The sequence below is a fragment of the Thunnus maccoyii genome, chromosome 14 (assembly GCF_910596095.1).
Source record: "Thunnus maccoyii chromosome 14, fThuMac1.1, whole genome shotgun sequence".
Taxonomy (NCBI): Eukaryota; Metazoa; Chordata; class Actinopteri; order Scombriformes; family Scombridae; genus Thunnus; species Thunnus maccoyii.
In genome coordinates, this window is record NC_056546.1 from 19,171,911 (window position 1) to 19,185,184 (window position 13,274).

At 39.9% G+C, this 13,274-nt stretch overlaps 1 protein-coding gene across 5 annotated transcripts in view; it reads right to left on the bottom strand.

Moving 5' to 3' along the window:
• Positions 1-13,274, bottom strand: part of col9a1b (collagen, type IX, alpha 1b) — a 20,543-nt gene continuing 7,269 nt past the window's right edge. For 3 of the 5 annotated variants that reach the window (XM_042432949.1, XM_042432948.1, XM_042432947.1), the window contains 31 exons: positions 12,810-12,872; positions 12,680-12,715; positions 12,527-12,589; positions 11,359-11,412; positions 10,904-10,939; positions 10,764-10,787; positions 10,581-10,634; positions 9,450-9,503; positions 9,194-9,226; positions 9,048-9,104; positions 8,894-8,947; positions 7,286-7,339; positions 7,110-7,163; positions 6,910-6,963; positions 6,764-6,817; positions 6,612-6,665; positions 6,466-6,519; positions 6,291-6,344; positions 5,621-5,665; positions 5,472-5,525; positions 5,326-5,379; positions 5,182-5,235; positions 4,541-4,612; positions 4,332-4,367; positions 4,188-4,232; positions 4,047-4,079; positions 3,791-3,937; positions 2,359-2,413; positions 1,275-1,463; positions 1,117-1,194; positions 3-1,033 (listed from right to left, as the gene is read on the bottom strand). In XM_042432949.1, coding sequence (XP_042288883.1) covers positions 837-1,033; positions 1,117-1,194; positions 1,275-1,463; positions 2,359-2,413; positions 3,791-3,937; positions 4,047-4,079; positions 4,188-4,232; positions 4,332-4,367; positions 4,541-4,612; positions 5,182-5,235; positions 5,326-5,379; positions 5,472-5,525; positions 5,621-5,665; positions 6,291-6,344; positions 6,466-6,519; positions 6,612-6,665; positions 6,764-6,817; positions 6,910-6,963; positions 7,110-7,163; positions 7,286-7,339; positions 8,894-8,947; positions 9,048-9,104; positions 9,194-9,226; positions 9,450-9,503; positions 10,581-10,634; positions 10,764-10,787; positions 10,904-10,939; positions 11,359-11,412; positions 12,527-12,589; positions 12,680-12,715; positions 12,810-12,872 — 1,965 coding nt within the window. In that variant the 3' untranslated portion in view covers positions 3-836. Of the gene's footprint in view, positions 1,034-1,116; positions 1,195-1,274; positions 1,464-2,358; positions 2,414-3,790; positions 3,938-4,046; positions 4,080-4,187; positions 4,233-4,331; positions 4,368-4,540; positions 4,613-5,181; positions 5,236-5,325; positions 5,380-5,471; positions 5,526-5,620; positions 5,666-6,290; positions 6,345-6,465; positions 6,520-6,611; positions 6,666-6,763; positions 6,818-6,909; positions 6,964-7,109; positions 7,164-7,285; positions 7,340-8,893; positions 8,948-9,047; positions 9,105-9,193; positions 9,227-9,449; positions 9,504-10,580; positions 10,635-10,763; positions 10,788-10,903; positions 10,940-11,358; positions 11,413-12,526; positions 12,590-12,679; positions 12,716-12,809; positions 12,873-13,274 lie in introns of all 5 variants that reach the window. The other 2 variants (XM_042432951.1, XM_042432950.1) reach the window with 2 other exon arrangements.

Below are 13,274 nucleotides of genomic sequence, written 5' to 3' on the forward strand. Positions count from 1 at the left end.
GCATGTGTTTTTTTTTTATTTGTTCCATTAATGAGGATTTCCCTCATCATTAAAAATATTCTTCCATATATGCACACCGGCACTCTGTTGTCATTCTGTACAATGAGGCAAAATCTCACATCAGGCTGTTTTGTAGGAAATATAATTAACCACAATTCAAACATTTTTTTTTACAGATTTACAACACACACTGAAGTCAGTGTGACTTGATGACAGTTTCATCCTCTCTCCTTTTTATTTTGAACTGCAGAGCTGAAAAGATGGTCAGACATGTAGACATAGAAAATGGAGCTTTCAGCAGGTTTTTCTTTGGTATTTTAGCACATACAGCATAAAGTAATTGGAAAAAGGCACTAAAACCAAACATACTGTAGTCCAATCCTGATTTGCTTCAGGGAATTATTGGAAATGTTTTGTGAGAAAGTAGAGGAACTGTTACTTGAGAAAACAGTGTAAATAGCGAACACAAAAAGAAAACGCAGACAGAGGTACGAGGAGAGTGGGATAAACAAACATTTCTGGTCATTTCATCTCGTCTCAGAAATGTGAGCACACCTTCCTGAAATATCAAAAATATCTCTCGGGTAGAAAAACACACCAGAACAAGCTAGATTTTTTTGCAGCACATAAAAAAACTATGTTTCATGTGTTTTTTACAACTTGAAGAGGCAGGCTCCTTCTGATGGAGATGTGGTTGGCACAAAACATGCTCGCAAGACTAGAGGTTAATGGATCGAAGGCACCACAAACCACAGCTCCTGAGACGAAAGTGTGAAAAATGTTGTGTGCTCAGGGGAGATAATCCAACAGTCTTTCTGTCTCTGCCATAGAGGCTCTTAGTTCCCTGCAGGCCCCTTCACATCCAGAGACTGTTGGGCGGCTCCTGCCTGCAGGTTGCAGGCTGAGGGGTCACAGTAACCATTAGGACCAGCTGCACCGGGAGGCCCAGGCACACCGGGCTGTCCGGGAACACCAGGAGGTCCCCTCTGTCCATCCCGACCATCCTGACCATAGCCAGGTTTGCCTGGCTCACCTGTGATCACAAAAATCTTATTATACAGGATGTTACTTGCTAGATTTAAACATAACAAGATCTAAAAGGCAAAATGTACTCACCTGGAAGTCCAGGAGGTCCTGGCTGACCTTTAGGTCCGCGCACAGTGGGCCCTCTGGAGCCTCTGTCACCCATTTCACCTGTAACAAACATCATGTAATGAAGACAGACGTTTGTCACTTGACAACAATGACACCTTACAATACTGTACATTCATTACCTTTTGGTCCTTTCACTCCAAGAGGTCCAGGTGGTCCTTTGAGTCCTGGAAGGCCTCTTGCTCCTGCCTGCCCAGGGAAGCCATTGTCTCCTGGAGGCCCTGGAGGCCCCGGAAGTCCAGGTTTGCCAGGTAAACCAGCTACACCAGACTCTGGCCTTCGTAAACTAGCAGCTAACTGAGCCAGCTGCTCTGTTGGAGCACAACAGAAATAATATGATGAGCCATCAGATGCAGAACTGGCAGCTAAATATTTGCAGTCGACTGTTATCAAGGGAAATTTTAAGACAGTAATGCTTTGTGATAACTTATGCCATAGCATAAAAAGGCTCATTTCTGAAAGCCCAAAGCAACTCTGACAGAAGAGACGGTCCAGGAGCTCTTATGCTTCACTTCAGAGAGAAGCATAGCGAGGTGAAACTGTGTTCATGGTATCCCTCGAGCTTCTCCTGTTTTTCAACCTTTTTCCACAGAACCTCAGTAAATTGAGCAGAAAGGAGATAATACTCTTTATTTCAAGCAATCAGCGACAGGAAATTTATGTTCGTGGCACAATGGATCTAATATTAATCTCCTGTGGCTCCTTGCTGCATGGTATTTTGCACTTAAAGATTCCAGTTTTCTGGCTCCTGATGAAAATTCATGCAGTGGCTGCTTGACTGCTCTTTTTTAAGATTTCCTTTCCAGGCAGACTCTTTGCTCGGAGCGGAGGAGTGCAGGTCTGCTGGAGGTGAAATTAATTTTTCAGCACATCGGGTATAAAAAAGTCATGAGTGTAGGAGATGAGTTGTGAAGACGTAAGAGCAAAGAATGAAGAGAACAGTGGTTGTGACTTCAGTGAAACATTTCTAAAGCTCAAAGAGAAAAATCTTTCATCCATCAAATAAACAAAGGCTGAAGCTTATTTCATGTTTTGGTTATGAGACCTTCCCTTTTGAACTTGGGAGTATTCAACCGCCCAGATCAATGACACAATGGAGGGGAGGCTCTATGTGTGGTTGTATAATGAGGCATTCTGGGAAAGATTAAAGTCATGAAATGAGGCAAAGGGAATGATAAACGGGGTCAAAGGCCTATCGGTTCTTACCTTGCATGACTCGCATGCAAACTTGTTTGATGTGCTGATCACTTGGCTCTTTACCCTGGAAGAAAAAAGATGACATAATATATGTCATGACAGCGTCTAAAAACATTTACATCAAGGTTCCACAGTGCATTTATCCAGTGAAAACAGTACTCCTACTATTTTAGTGACTTGCCTGTTTTCATCACAGTTTAAAGTTCATGGTATATGCACTTATAAAACATACTTGATAAACTCAAAATGCAATCTGGTGAAGCTAAAAACGAGGCTTCAAATCCCCTGACAGGTTGGTATTGTGGAGATAAATGGATCTCCTTTTACAACAACACAGGTATTGAATTTAAGTTGAGATTTTACCGATCTCGATAAGAAAGTGTTCTTTTTACCCGCCTCCTCTGCAAGGATGTCAGAGTGCAGGTGAGCTGGGATTCTGATTTCCTGAGGCAAAAACTTTAAATCCCAATGAAGCACCATTTTTGGAGCATCTTGCTGACATAATTCCCTGTATTCCCCTGCTGCTGCAAAATATTTTTATATTTTATAAGATTATCAAAAGGACATCAGAATAACAGAGATAAAAGTGTTCAGGGAGAAGTCCAGAGGGGCTTATGCATGGCCTCCACTTTAATAGTTTTAAAAATATATTCAGTAGACTTTAAGGGAGTACACATTTTAACCAAATGAGAGGGAGAGTTATTTAGTGCTCCTATATCTTCTAGCCTCAACTAGTTAAGTGTTTAGGAATATGAAGATTAGATGTGTGGATCTGTAACTTTATTTAAAAGTAAAACATGAAATGATTGCATAAGATACAGGAAAGTTTTTCATTTACAATTTTTCTTTTATATTTGTATATGTATATTATTTAGACAGAGTTTGTGTGTCTTTGTTATGCTTATCTGTTTGTTGTTTTGATTTTAACCTGTACAAATAAACTCAAATACACAATTATTAATTCTTATTTAGGAGTGTGAGGGTTCAAAACTCTGTCATGTCTTTTTGAGAGGAACTTTTGTCTCTGTAGTTTCTTAACGGGTTAAGTTCTAGTAGGAATTACAAGTTAATTGTTTAACCTGTGGCATTTGCTGTCAAATTGGTGCATACATATGGACAGTTTGCTAACAGGGAGGCATAGTTTTCCATTTTCTGATCTTTAATTGTGTACAAAACCAATGATATATCCCCTAGTTCGGTCAAGGAAACAGCCTTTCATCTACTGCACTACACAGAGAGTAAAACTCACTCTATATAAAAAGGGACTGTTTACATTAATTTGTCTACCCTCTGTAAGTCTTAATGCTGACATAAAGGTTTTAGGCTTCAGTTTTCGGTCAAAGACAGTTAGCTTGTGTTTTCCTCTCTATGGCACTCTGCTGCTCAGGTATTGTAGGTATACAGATACTATAGGGTAAGATGTGTTTTCTTTTGGACGTACCGCAGGACCCTGGGTCCCTCTCACTCCAGGTAGACCCCTATTTCCCTGCATGCCCCGAGGTCCAGGTGTGCCAGGTGGCCCCTCGATGCCAGGCTGGCCTCGACTTCCCTCGGGACCTCGTCTGCCAGGCTCACCAGGGTTACCAACCTGGACAGAAAATAGGGTACAAGACCAGAGAATTATTACAAAACTCTTAATGGTTTAACACCACAGGAAACACTCAGATACCATGTTAAAATAATCTGCTTGAACTTACATCTCCTTTTGGTCCACTCTCTCCAATTTCACCCTAGAAGACAATTGGTAAAACAAACAAGATGGAAACAGGATGAATTGTACTTCTGTGACAGAATAATTGCAGTAAAATAACAGATTTTGTGTTTGTGTAACAACTTACAACATCCCCTTTGTCTCCGGGGTTTCCCTCATCACCTGGCGAACCCTATGAAAATACAGTCTGTAAGTGATTTATGCAAAGCAGCCCACTTCTTTATTTAAATGCCATGTTAGTGTTTATAAGATTAATATCAGGATTTCATACCTGCTCTCCTTTAGGTCCTGCTTCTCCACGATCTCCCTGTAATGAACAAAACAAATGTGCTAAGTAACTCAATGCTCATTGCTACAGGTCAGAGTGTTTTTGTCCACACTAGAGGGAGCTGGTCAGCTTTTTGTTGGTGAGAATTAATCTTTAACACAATAGCTTTCAATCTGAAAAGCTTTCTGAATGGAATTGTGGTGTTGTCTTACCCTCTCTCCTTTCACCCCTGGCAGGCCAGGAGGACCGGGAAGACCAGGAAGGCCGGGGTCACCTTTGGGTCCCTATAACAAATAAACAAGCACATCTGATAAGTAAAACTCCCAAGCGGGGTTAATGTATCTCAAAATAAAGCACTTTGGCTCTTCATTTTCAAGCTACTTTATAACCCATAACACCTGATAAGATTTCTGAAATTATAAGAATGTCAACATTGTTAATAACTCAAGTTTAAATGTTAGGATATGTTGTGCGCCATAATTTCCACACAATGTGCTCATAATTAACATTCAGCATTGCGAGTTATTCTCTCGGCCATGTTTGTGTGTGCCATTCGGCTTTGATCGCTGACCCACTGTCTGAGGAATGCCAGGAGAACAGAGAGCTCTTTCAGCCCGCTGCTTACTAGTCTCCCCTTACTGTGAAAATAGACCTCATGTGAGATCCAGTCCAGGTCTATTCTCTGAGACATTCCAGAGAAACAACAGCCAGGACTCAATACCCCTCTGAGGCTTTTCCCCCTTTTCAGCGTCTTTCATTCAGTGTATTATTGTTAGGGTGACTCTCCTTGTGAAAAATACAAATTAATTTAAATTGTGTTCCGCAGCTTGCGTGTTAATAGCTGATAACTTACCCTGGCTCCTGGCTTGCCGGCTGGACCTACATAGCCTTGTTCTCCCACATTTCCCTGTAGGGAAGAAGAGGAAATGATAAGAAAGTAAAATAGATGTATGAATAGAATTTAAACAATGGAAAAACAACCAGGATGAATACTCACAGGTTCACCAATAGGTCCAACAGGTCCCACCTCTCCCTGTTCTCCACGCTCTCCCTGTGGTGTGACAGTAAAATGACACAAAGACACATCAGAGAGGGGATAAAAATCATGGCTGTTCTTCCTGCATGTATGATGCTCATACTTACTGCTTTGCCAGCAGAACCCAATGTTCCAGGGAGGCCTCCTTGACCAGCATCTCCCTGCACAAAGAAAACCAAAGCAGCTCTCATATTTTGAAAATTAAAAAAGAAAATTAAAAAACAGCTAATTGTTAATAATTAATCAAGCAGACAACCTTAGCGCCACTCTGTCCTTTTGGTCCAGGTGAACCCGGCAACCCCTAAAACAGAGAACACGTTTAGAAGAGATGCAACAATAACCAGGTAAACATTTTCTCATGACAAAAAGGAAGAAAAACTTTCAAGCAAAGTGCCATTTTTTCAAAGGAAAATTCAGCTCACTACAAGAAACACTGTGTATAAAAAAATAATAATAATAAGCTTCAAGTGATAAAAAAGTGCTCTTGGTGTTTAAATCAGGCGGTGACTTTCACGCCTACAGAATCTTTATTAATGCTGCCACAGTCAGGTTGCTCATGTTTGCCAACTGATTCTCATTACTGCCTTTCATTCGGCTAATCACAGATTAGAGGGCTGGGAAAAATTTGCTCTCACATTTCTGTCTGAGGAAGACGATAATTACTAACATGTTGTATGTGTGTAATATCATAGAGGAAGAGAATTCAGTATTTGCTTTAAAGGTTAATCTAGAGAAAATAGGTCAACTTCAATTTATATTGTCGACTTTTTAAAAATAAGACATGCAATAAAATTATTTTAAGTGCTGCTTGTTTAGTTTGTGGTGCAATATGAGTTGTGGTACTTTAAACTGCTTCAGAGGAGTTTACTCAGGTGCATCCAATCAGAGTCAGTCTTGACAGTTTGGGGGTCAAAGGTCATACTCACTGGAAGCCCCTGAAGCCCAACCTCTCCAGGAGCGCCTGCCTTTCCAACATCTCCCTGTGGAGGGAAACAGACAATGAAGATAATACTGCTCCTAACAGCAACGCCTCGATGGAAGTGTTTATGTAATAATAAGATGTATTTGTTTTACACATAAAACAGTAGAATAATGCTATACCTTTGCTCCTGGCATCCCAGGAATACCCTCACGACCGTCAACACCTGGTAAGCCCTGGTGGAAGAAAGGGGAAACTGAAATTAGTTTTTTGCAGACAGTGTATCCGAACATTAAAGTTTGTTTGTTGTTATTGATCAGACACTCACAGCCTCTCCCTTGGGACCTGGAAGGCCTGTGATTCCTCTTGGCCCTTGAATACCCTGAACAACAAAGCAGAAATACATTTTCAATACATATGTTAAAACAATAGAAACAAAATCCAACCTACCAACATGTCCATTATGATGTGTCTACTGACCGTTTCACCTTTAGGCCCAGGCTCACCCATCACACCTCTCTGGCCTTGATCCCCCTGAAATAATGCAAAGAACCATATATGACTCATACAGTGCATCCCACAGTTGTTGCAGAAACAAAAACATCTACATTATTGGACAAACTTACAGTTGCCCCTGCAACACCCTGGGGACCTGGATCTCCATCGGGACCTCGAGCTCCCTGCCAGAGGACAATATTTTAAAGGATAAGCATTTTAAAAGACAAATATTAATGTGATTGACCCTGAATTGGCAAGTGATTTATAAACAACCTTGATGTGTATAAAAGGTATCATGAGCTTGCGTAGAAATCGCAAAACCACTTACCATCTCCCCCTTGGGGCCTATCATTCCCATGGCTCCACGAATCCCCTGAGGGCCCTGAAATAACAAACAGATCCAACAAGTGAGCAGAGTAAAAAAAAAAGAGAGAACCTGACACAGCAGAGAGCAAACTGTAACTTGAAAGGCTCTAAAATCATCAAATAAATACAGCATCTAACCATTGGTCCCTGGGATCCGACCTCCCCTGAAGCTCCCTGGTCTCCTTCCTCACCCTGAGTGTGTAAATGAGAAACAAAAACATCAGTAGTAGCAGCAGTAACACAGAAAAAACATCATTATAAACCATATCTTAAAACATGATGCAACTGGCATCTCATCTGTGCCTCGCTTTTCAAACGGAGGCTGTTTGTTCCTATCAGCTGTGAGTTAATTAGAAAATGAGCCAGCAATTCTTAAAAGTGTTTAATACCTAGTTTTTAATGGATTGCAAGGGGGGCAAAAGCAGACGGTTTAACTCCAAATTACTGTTCTCCTGCCTTGCAAATTACAAATAATTTATGTGCTGACTCAGTGGTAGACCTGCGGAGGGATATTCATTAAAATAGATAGCAGTAGGGGTGTTCGGGCTTTGCATATTTTCTGTCGTTAAAAAAGGCAATTTCTTCTTTTAATTGTGTGTATTAGAAGTGGCTATTAAGACAAGTAAACAACACACATCTGACAATCAAATATTACACAACAGACAAGTGAACACGGTGAAACAGGTCAGCATTTGTTTACATCACCGAGCAGAGCAGAGAGAGAATTTTCAACATAGTTTTAATTCTGCTTGATTGTCTCTACTGAAAAATTAAGCAGCCCATATTCTTTTAATAGAGACAATGTTTTTGTTCTGCAAAAAGAGGAAGATAAAAGCTCGAGTCAGCCAGACTGCTGAATGATTAAAAGAAATGTCTTCACTTTCTAGCAGTTTGATAATGGTGAAGTGGAATATCTTCACGTTTTTGCTTCTTAGGTTTTCAAGTGAATAAAGATCACTGATATTGTTGTATTTTGAATGTAATTACTGGGGCATATCATTGTTTCTGTTCATTGTTTGAGGGCTTACAAATGCACTCTGAAGCACTGCATGCTTTGTGTGTAACTGGGTCACACAGTACTCACATCTTTTTACAACTACAGGATGTGCCACTAAACAGTCATTCAAATACTAATTTTATATTTCAATATTCTCCTCCAATACTGTGGGATAATACGTTTAGCCCCAGCACAAAATGTGGCCGCTCCATTGTTAACTGTAAATATCTTTACATATGTGAATTTGTGAATGGAAAAACAGGCAAAAGGTCCCTCAAATGAAACTTTCAGTGAAGGAGAAAATCATTCCGGGGGACAGAGCACAGACTGACAGTAAATCATATCCTGGCATGGGGTGATAAAGGGAGATAGGCCCAGACTCATTTCCATTTATATAGTGCATGGACACATTACAGGGAAAGGGGGTAGTTGTGCTTGAACATCATTTCAAATAAATCATCCTCCGTGCATTACAAGGAGTCAGGGGCATTACACACAGGCATGTATCACTTCTTGAAATAGAGCAGCGCAAATAATACTTGTCTCAAAGGCGCCAGGAATCCCCTTTTTCACGTTTAAGTTGTGCATAATTTTTGTCCGATGTGGCATGTGTGACAGTTGTGGGGGGAAATTTGTATTTTTATGTAACCGTTTATGTAGTTTTATGTGTGAATGCGTTCACTGTGTTGATCTAACTGGACTATGAATATTTGCAAACATTATTTTTCCCAAAATTGAGTATATTTTACCTTGTGTCCTTGTTTCCCGGGTTCCCCTGCTTCACCTTTTACACCTTTGTGGCCCTGGAAACAGACAGAGAAAAGAGGGAACACCAATTAAACACATTATATCATGTCACAAGCATGATTTTAGCACAACACAACAGTCTTGCCCTCAACTCACCTTCATGCCAGGAAGGCCAGGATGTCCGGGGGTCCCAGGTGGACAGGAGTTTTGACACTAAATAACAACATAAGTCAGAAAATATTTTAGGGTATGTTGCCCAACAAAAAAATCTTAGTCATAATCTTCAGAGAGCAAAGCTTTACCAGGTCAGCACTGCCTTGCATTCCAGCTGCACCCTGCAGTTGAGAGAAAATGTGTGTTAACGCTTTCATATCACAGTTTATCAGCGTCACGATGAATCTAAGTAGCTTGTAAATCACTAGAGAGAGGACGTGTGTGTGCAGCGGTAGCATTACTTCAGTTCTTTGCCTGCATCATGCTCTTTCCCTTGTGAGATATCAGGTCAAATGTAATAATTTACACATCTTGTGAGCTGTCAAATGAAGTTGTGTCACTTACTCTGGGCCCTGTTGGTCCAACAGGTCCCTGTGGCCCTCTCACACCCATCGCCCCCTGTGGTAAGAAACAAATGGTGTCAAAAGCTACACATGAAGAGGAAATATACAGTTTTCTCTATCACAGCAGGATAGTAAACTAGTGTCAGCTAGATCAGCTTGTAGAAAGATGAGAGCTGAAATACATTCATCCTGGATGTTCTGTCAAGTGTCATAAAAAATATAGACTCTGCTAGCCTAAAAGCATAAGCATAGTGTTTTTTGATAAATATCTTAAGTATAGTTTATAGTTTAGTATAGTAGTTTTCATTTCTTACTCAAATGTAACTCAACCTGATTTTAGCCAGTACAGTTTATTTTGCTTTTGAGTCTGCCATGTAGCATAGCTGGCTCACTTCTTATATTCTTATGTGAAAATAGTCATGCAGAGGAAAAGTACTTTACTATTTTTACTATTTTCATATATGGTGATTGAAATGTACTGTGACACATTGAGATCTCTATCCCTATCTGTATGTCCACACTCACTACCCTGAAATCCAATTTAATTTGGTACTGACAGCTACAGCCAAAGGGCAGAATTATAATAAAATAAATCACAGTCCTAACTTTAAAGTAAACATGATTTCTGGGATATGAAGTGCTGATAAAAAACTGACCCTTTAGGCAATTTATTCAGATGAAATGCTTATGTATTCTTTATTTTGTGTTGATTTTCTAGTCTTATATCAATTCCTAAATTTTCTTAGAATATGTAAAAAAGGCCCCAAAATGCATTTGACAAGAAAATGTTTGTAAAATAGAGCACTTGATTGTACAGTATATAGTGCACATTGTATGTGTGTGTTAACGTGTTCTTTAATAGTATGTGTGTGCACAAATGTGTTTTTTCACAAGATTTTTGAAGTTTCAGGAGTCACACCTTTTTCAGTTCATGGACACTACGGTACTTAAAGTCTTCATCATGTCAACTTGGACTGCCTTTCTCTTTTTTGTTGGCTAACACATAAAGAACACATATGTCCTGTGATTGGCCAATATAATGTTGTAGCTTACCAACACTTCACTGCTTGTGTGAGTTTTTGATGTTTCAGTCTTAATTATATTAATTAAAACACTGTAACTCTGTACTCACAGGTGGTCCAACTTTTCCCAATTCACCTGGAAGTCCTCCAGGCCCAGGAGGTCCCTGTTAAAAGTCACATTCAGATAGAGTTGAAATATTTTATTGTAACACAATTTTGATGCAACTTAACAAAATTGAGGTAGCACAATAGAAAATGGGGCATTGACTGTGTATCATAAAATAATGACTTACAGGGGGTCCATCTGGCCCAACACCCTGGGGAGAAACATATAAAGTATGACCCAATATTGTGTACAGTTTGATGGACATGTGACAAGAATGAACTTTAGATAAAGAACTAGATCAAGGTGAGGAGACTATGTGTAACTCACAGCTGTTCCACGAGGTCCAGTTTTTCCAGGTTCACCCTAAAATCAAAGAAAACACATTAGATAGATAGCAAAAATATTCTTTAATCACATCAAACACACGTTATTTCAGTTTATTACAGTTATTACTGTTTGTACACTGAGGCAAAAACTATGTTCAGGTAAAACTGAGCTGTGTGAGACTGCAGACGGTCTGAGTTAACATTCCTCTAGCTCATCACATGACTGAGCTGGCCACACTTGACCCAGCAATGTTTAGCTTAATGAGGAGCGATGTTGGGGCTTCACTCCCCACGGAGATTACACAGAAAACTTGCAGGATTAAGTCTCATTTGTCATGAGGAATTGGTTTATGCACTGCAGCTCTCCCTGCCATGCCAAAAAACCGGACAGCAGCTTGGCACCATTTCACTGACGGCCTCTGAAGCAGGAAAAGCAAAGGCTCATTAGTCACTCACTTTCTGTCCGGGGGGACCGTCGGGCCCAGGATCTCCAATAGGGCCGGTCAAACCCTGCAGAGAAGAGACATCAGGCTTAACTAATACATCATAACAAACCTTAGAGTGCTTGAGTGCCTGCATATTTTCACCTTGCGTGTGAATCTGAAAAGCAGCATGAAATACTATCCTCTCTCTGTCAATATTTCTAAATTCAACATTCAACCCCTATATGTTACGTCATCATAACATAAGCATACTCCTTATGGGAGGAGCCCTACGATGTTAATATTCACAAGTGGGATTAACTTGAATAACCCCCTCCTCTAAAGTGTTTCAATACATACTGCACTGCGGGTTAGTGTTGCTCAGTCAGATTGAAATGAAAGAGTTTACGAACACGTCATGACGCCCATAAGATCGTGTTCGACCTATCAGACACACAGAGAAGCCAGCAGCAGGGCAGAGGGCAAAAGTCTCAGACGACAAACCAAGCAAAGAGCAACATTCCTTTGGCTCATTTCAAACAAGCCCACCGACAGAAATCATTCCACACTGTTTTGAGGATTCTCAACAGGAGATACCAACAGCAGCCAGCCAACAAAGCTGCTATTGTTTTCAAAATCCCAGCCAATGTATCCACTAAGAACACAGACAATGAATCAGAATTCATGTATAAAAACAAACACATTTTATAATTGCTGAATGTAGAAACACATTCTGGATGGACATTGAAATAAACCATTAATCACCAATATTAACTGATATTTCATTTGCCTAAACTTATAAGGTGAATTAAAATCACCTACAGTATTGCCAATGTCCATCATCTGCACCAGTATTATGTTTGGATGTTTTTCTAACCCTTTTTGTTTTTTACTCTGAAGCGAGTCAAAGTTGATTACACTCAGGCCCTAGTTTGGACAAAAGCAGTGCCTCACTGTTACAAAGGAAATTTGTATTTGTTCATCCTGTTTAATAAATTCCTCACATTTTTGTACACATTTATCCAAGATCCCCTGCTCCGAAATTTCATTGGCCCACTCTAGGAGACTGATAAGTATGAATACATGGTGGGAGGATCGTACTTTGTGGTTCCACCTCCTTGCAGCCTGGAGTGTTGCATGTAGACCTCATTGAGGCAAAAACAAAAGATATGCAATATGAATATAAAACATAGAGTACTTACATCATTTCCAGGAATTCCAGGTAACCCTGAAGACCCGGGTTTACCTGCATCTCCATCAGGTCCCTAAAAACAAAGGTCCCACATACATGAAAAGCCCTACAATAAAGAGCCCTACAATATATTATTTAAATTTTTATCAAACTTTATAGTTACAGGATAACCGTCCTCGCCATCTTCTCCCCTTTCCCCCTGAAACAAAAGAGATTCATTGTTTTCAGGGAGCACAAACAGTGAACTATTTGCCACTTGATATGAACAATGTCATAGAGCTGAGGGAACTTACAGCAATCCCATCAATTCCCGGGACACCTGCAGGTCCAGGAGGGCCAGCAGATCCTTGATTCCTCTGAGTAATAAAAACAAAAATATATATATAATAAAGAAAATATGAGTTAATATATCTGAAAACCATTTTTTTTGCCATGTTTGCTGTTGCCATACTGCTACACTATCAATATGAAAATGGGAAAATGGGAACAGGTGCACCGCCTTAATGTTTGTTGCTAGAAAACTAAACTGTCTCTTGGATACATTAAATACGTTACAGCCTACAGAAATGGTTTTTGATTGTATAAATTCACCAGCATTTGATAGATTAGAGTTTACAAAAACAGAGAGTTTATAACAGGAACTCCAGACAAACTTAAACTTTTTTTCCGTGACAGATGTCCAATAAACTTTCAAAATGAAACAGTCCCAAACTCTATCCATAATTGCAGGTGAAATCAATCTTGTTTTTTTAGCCGAA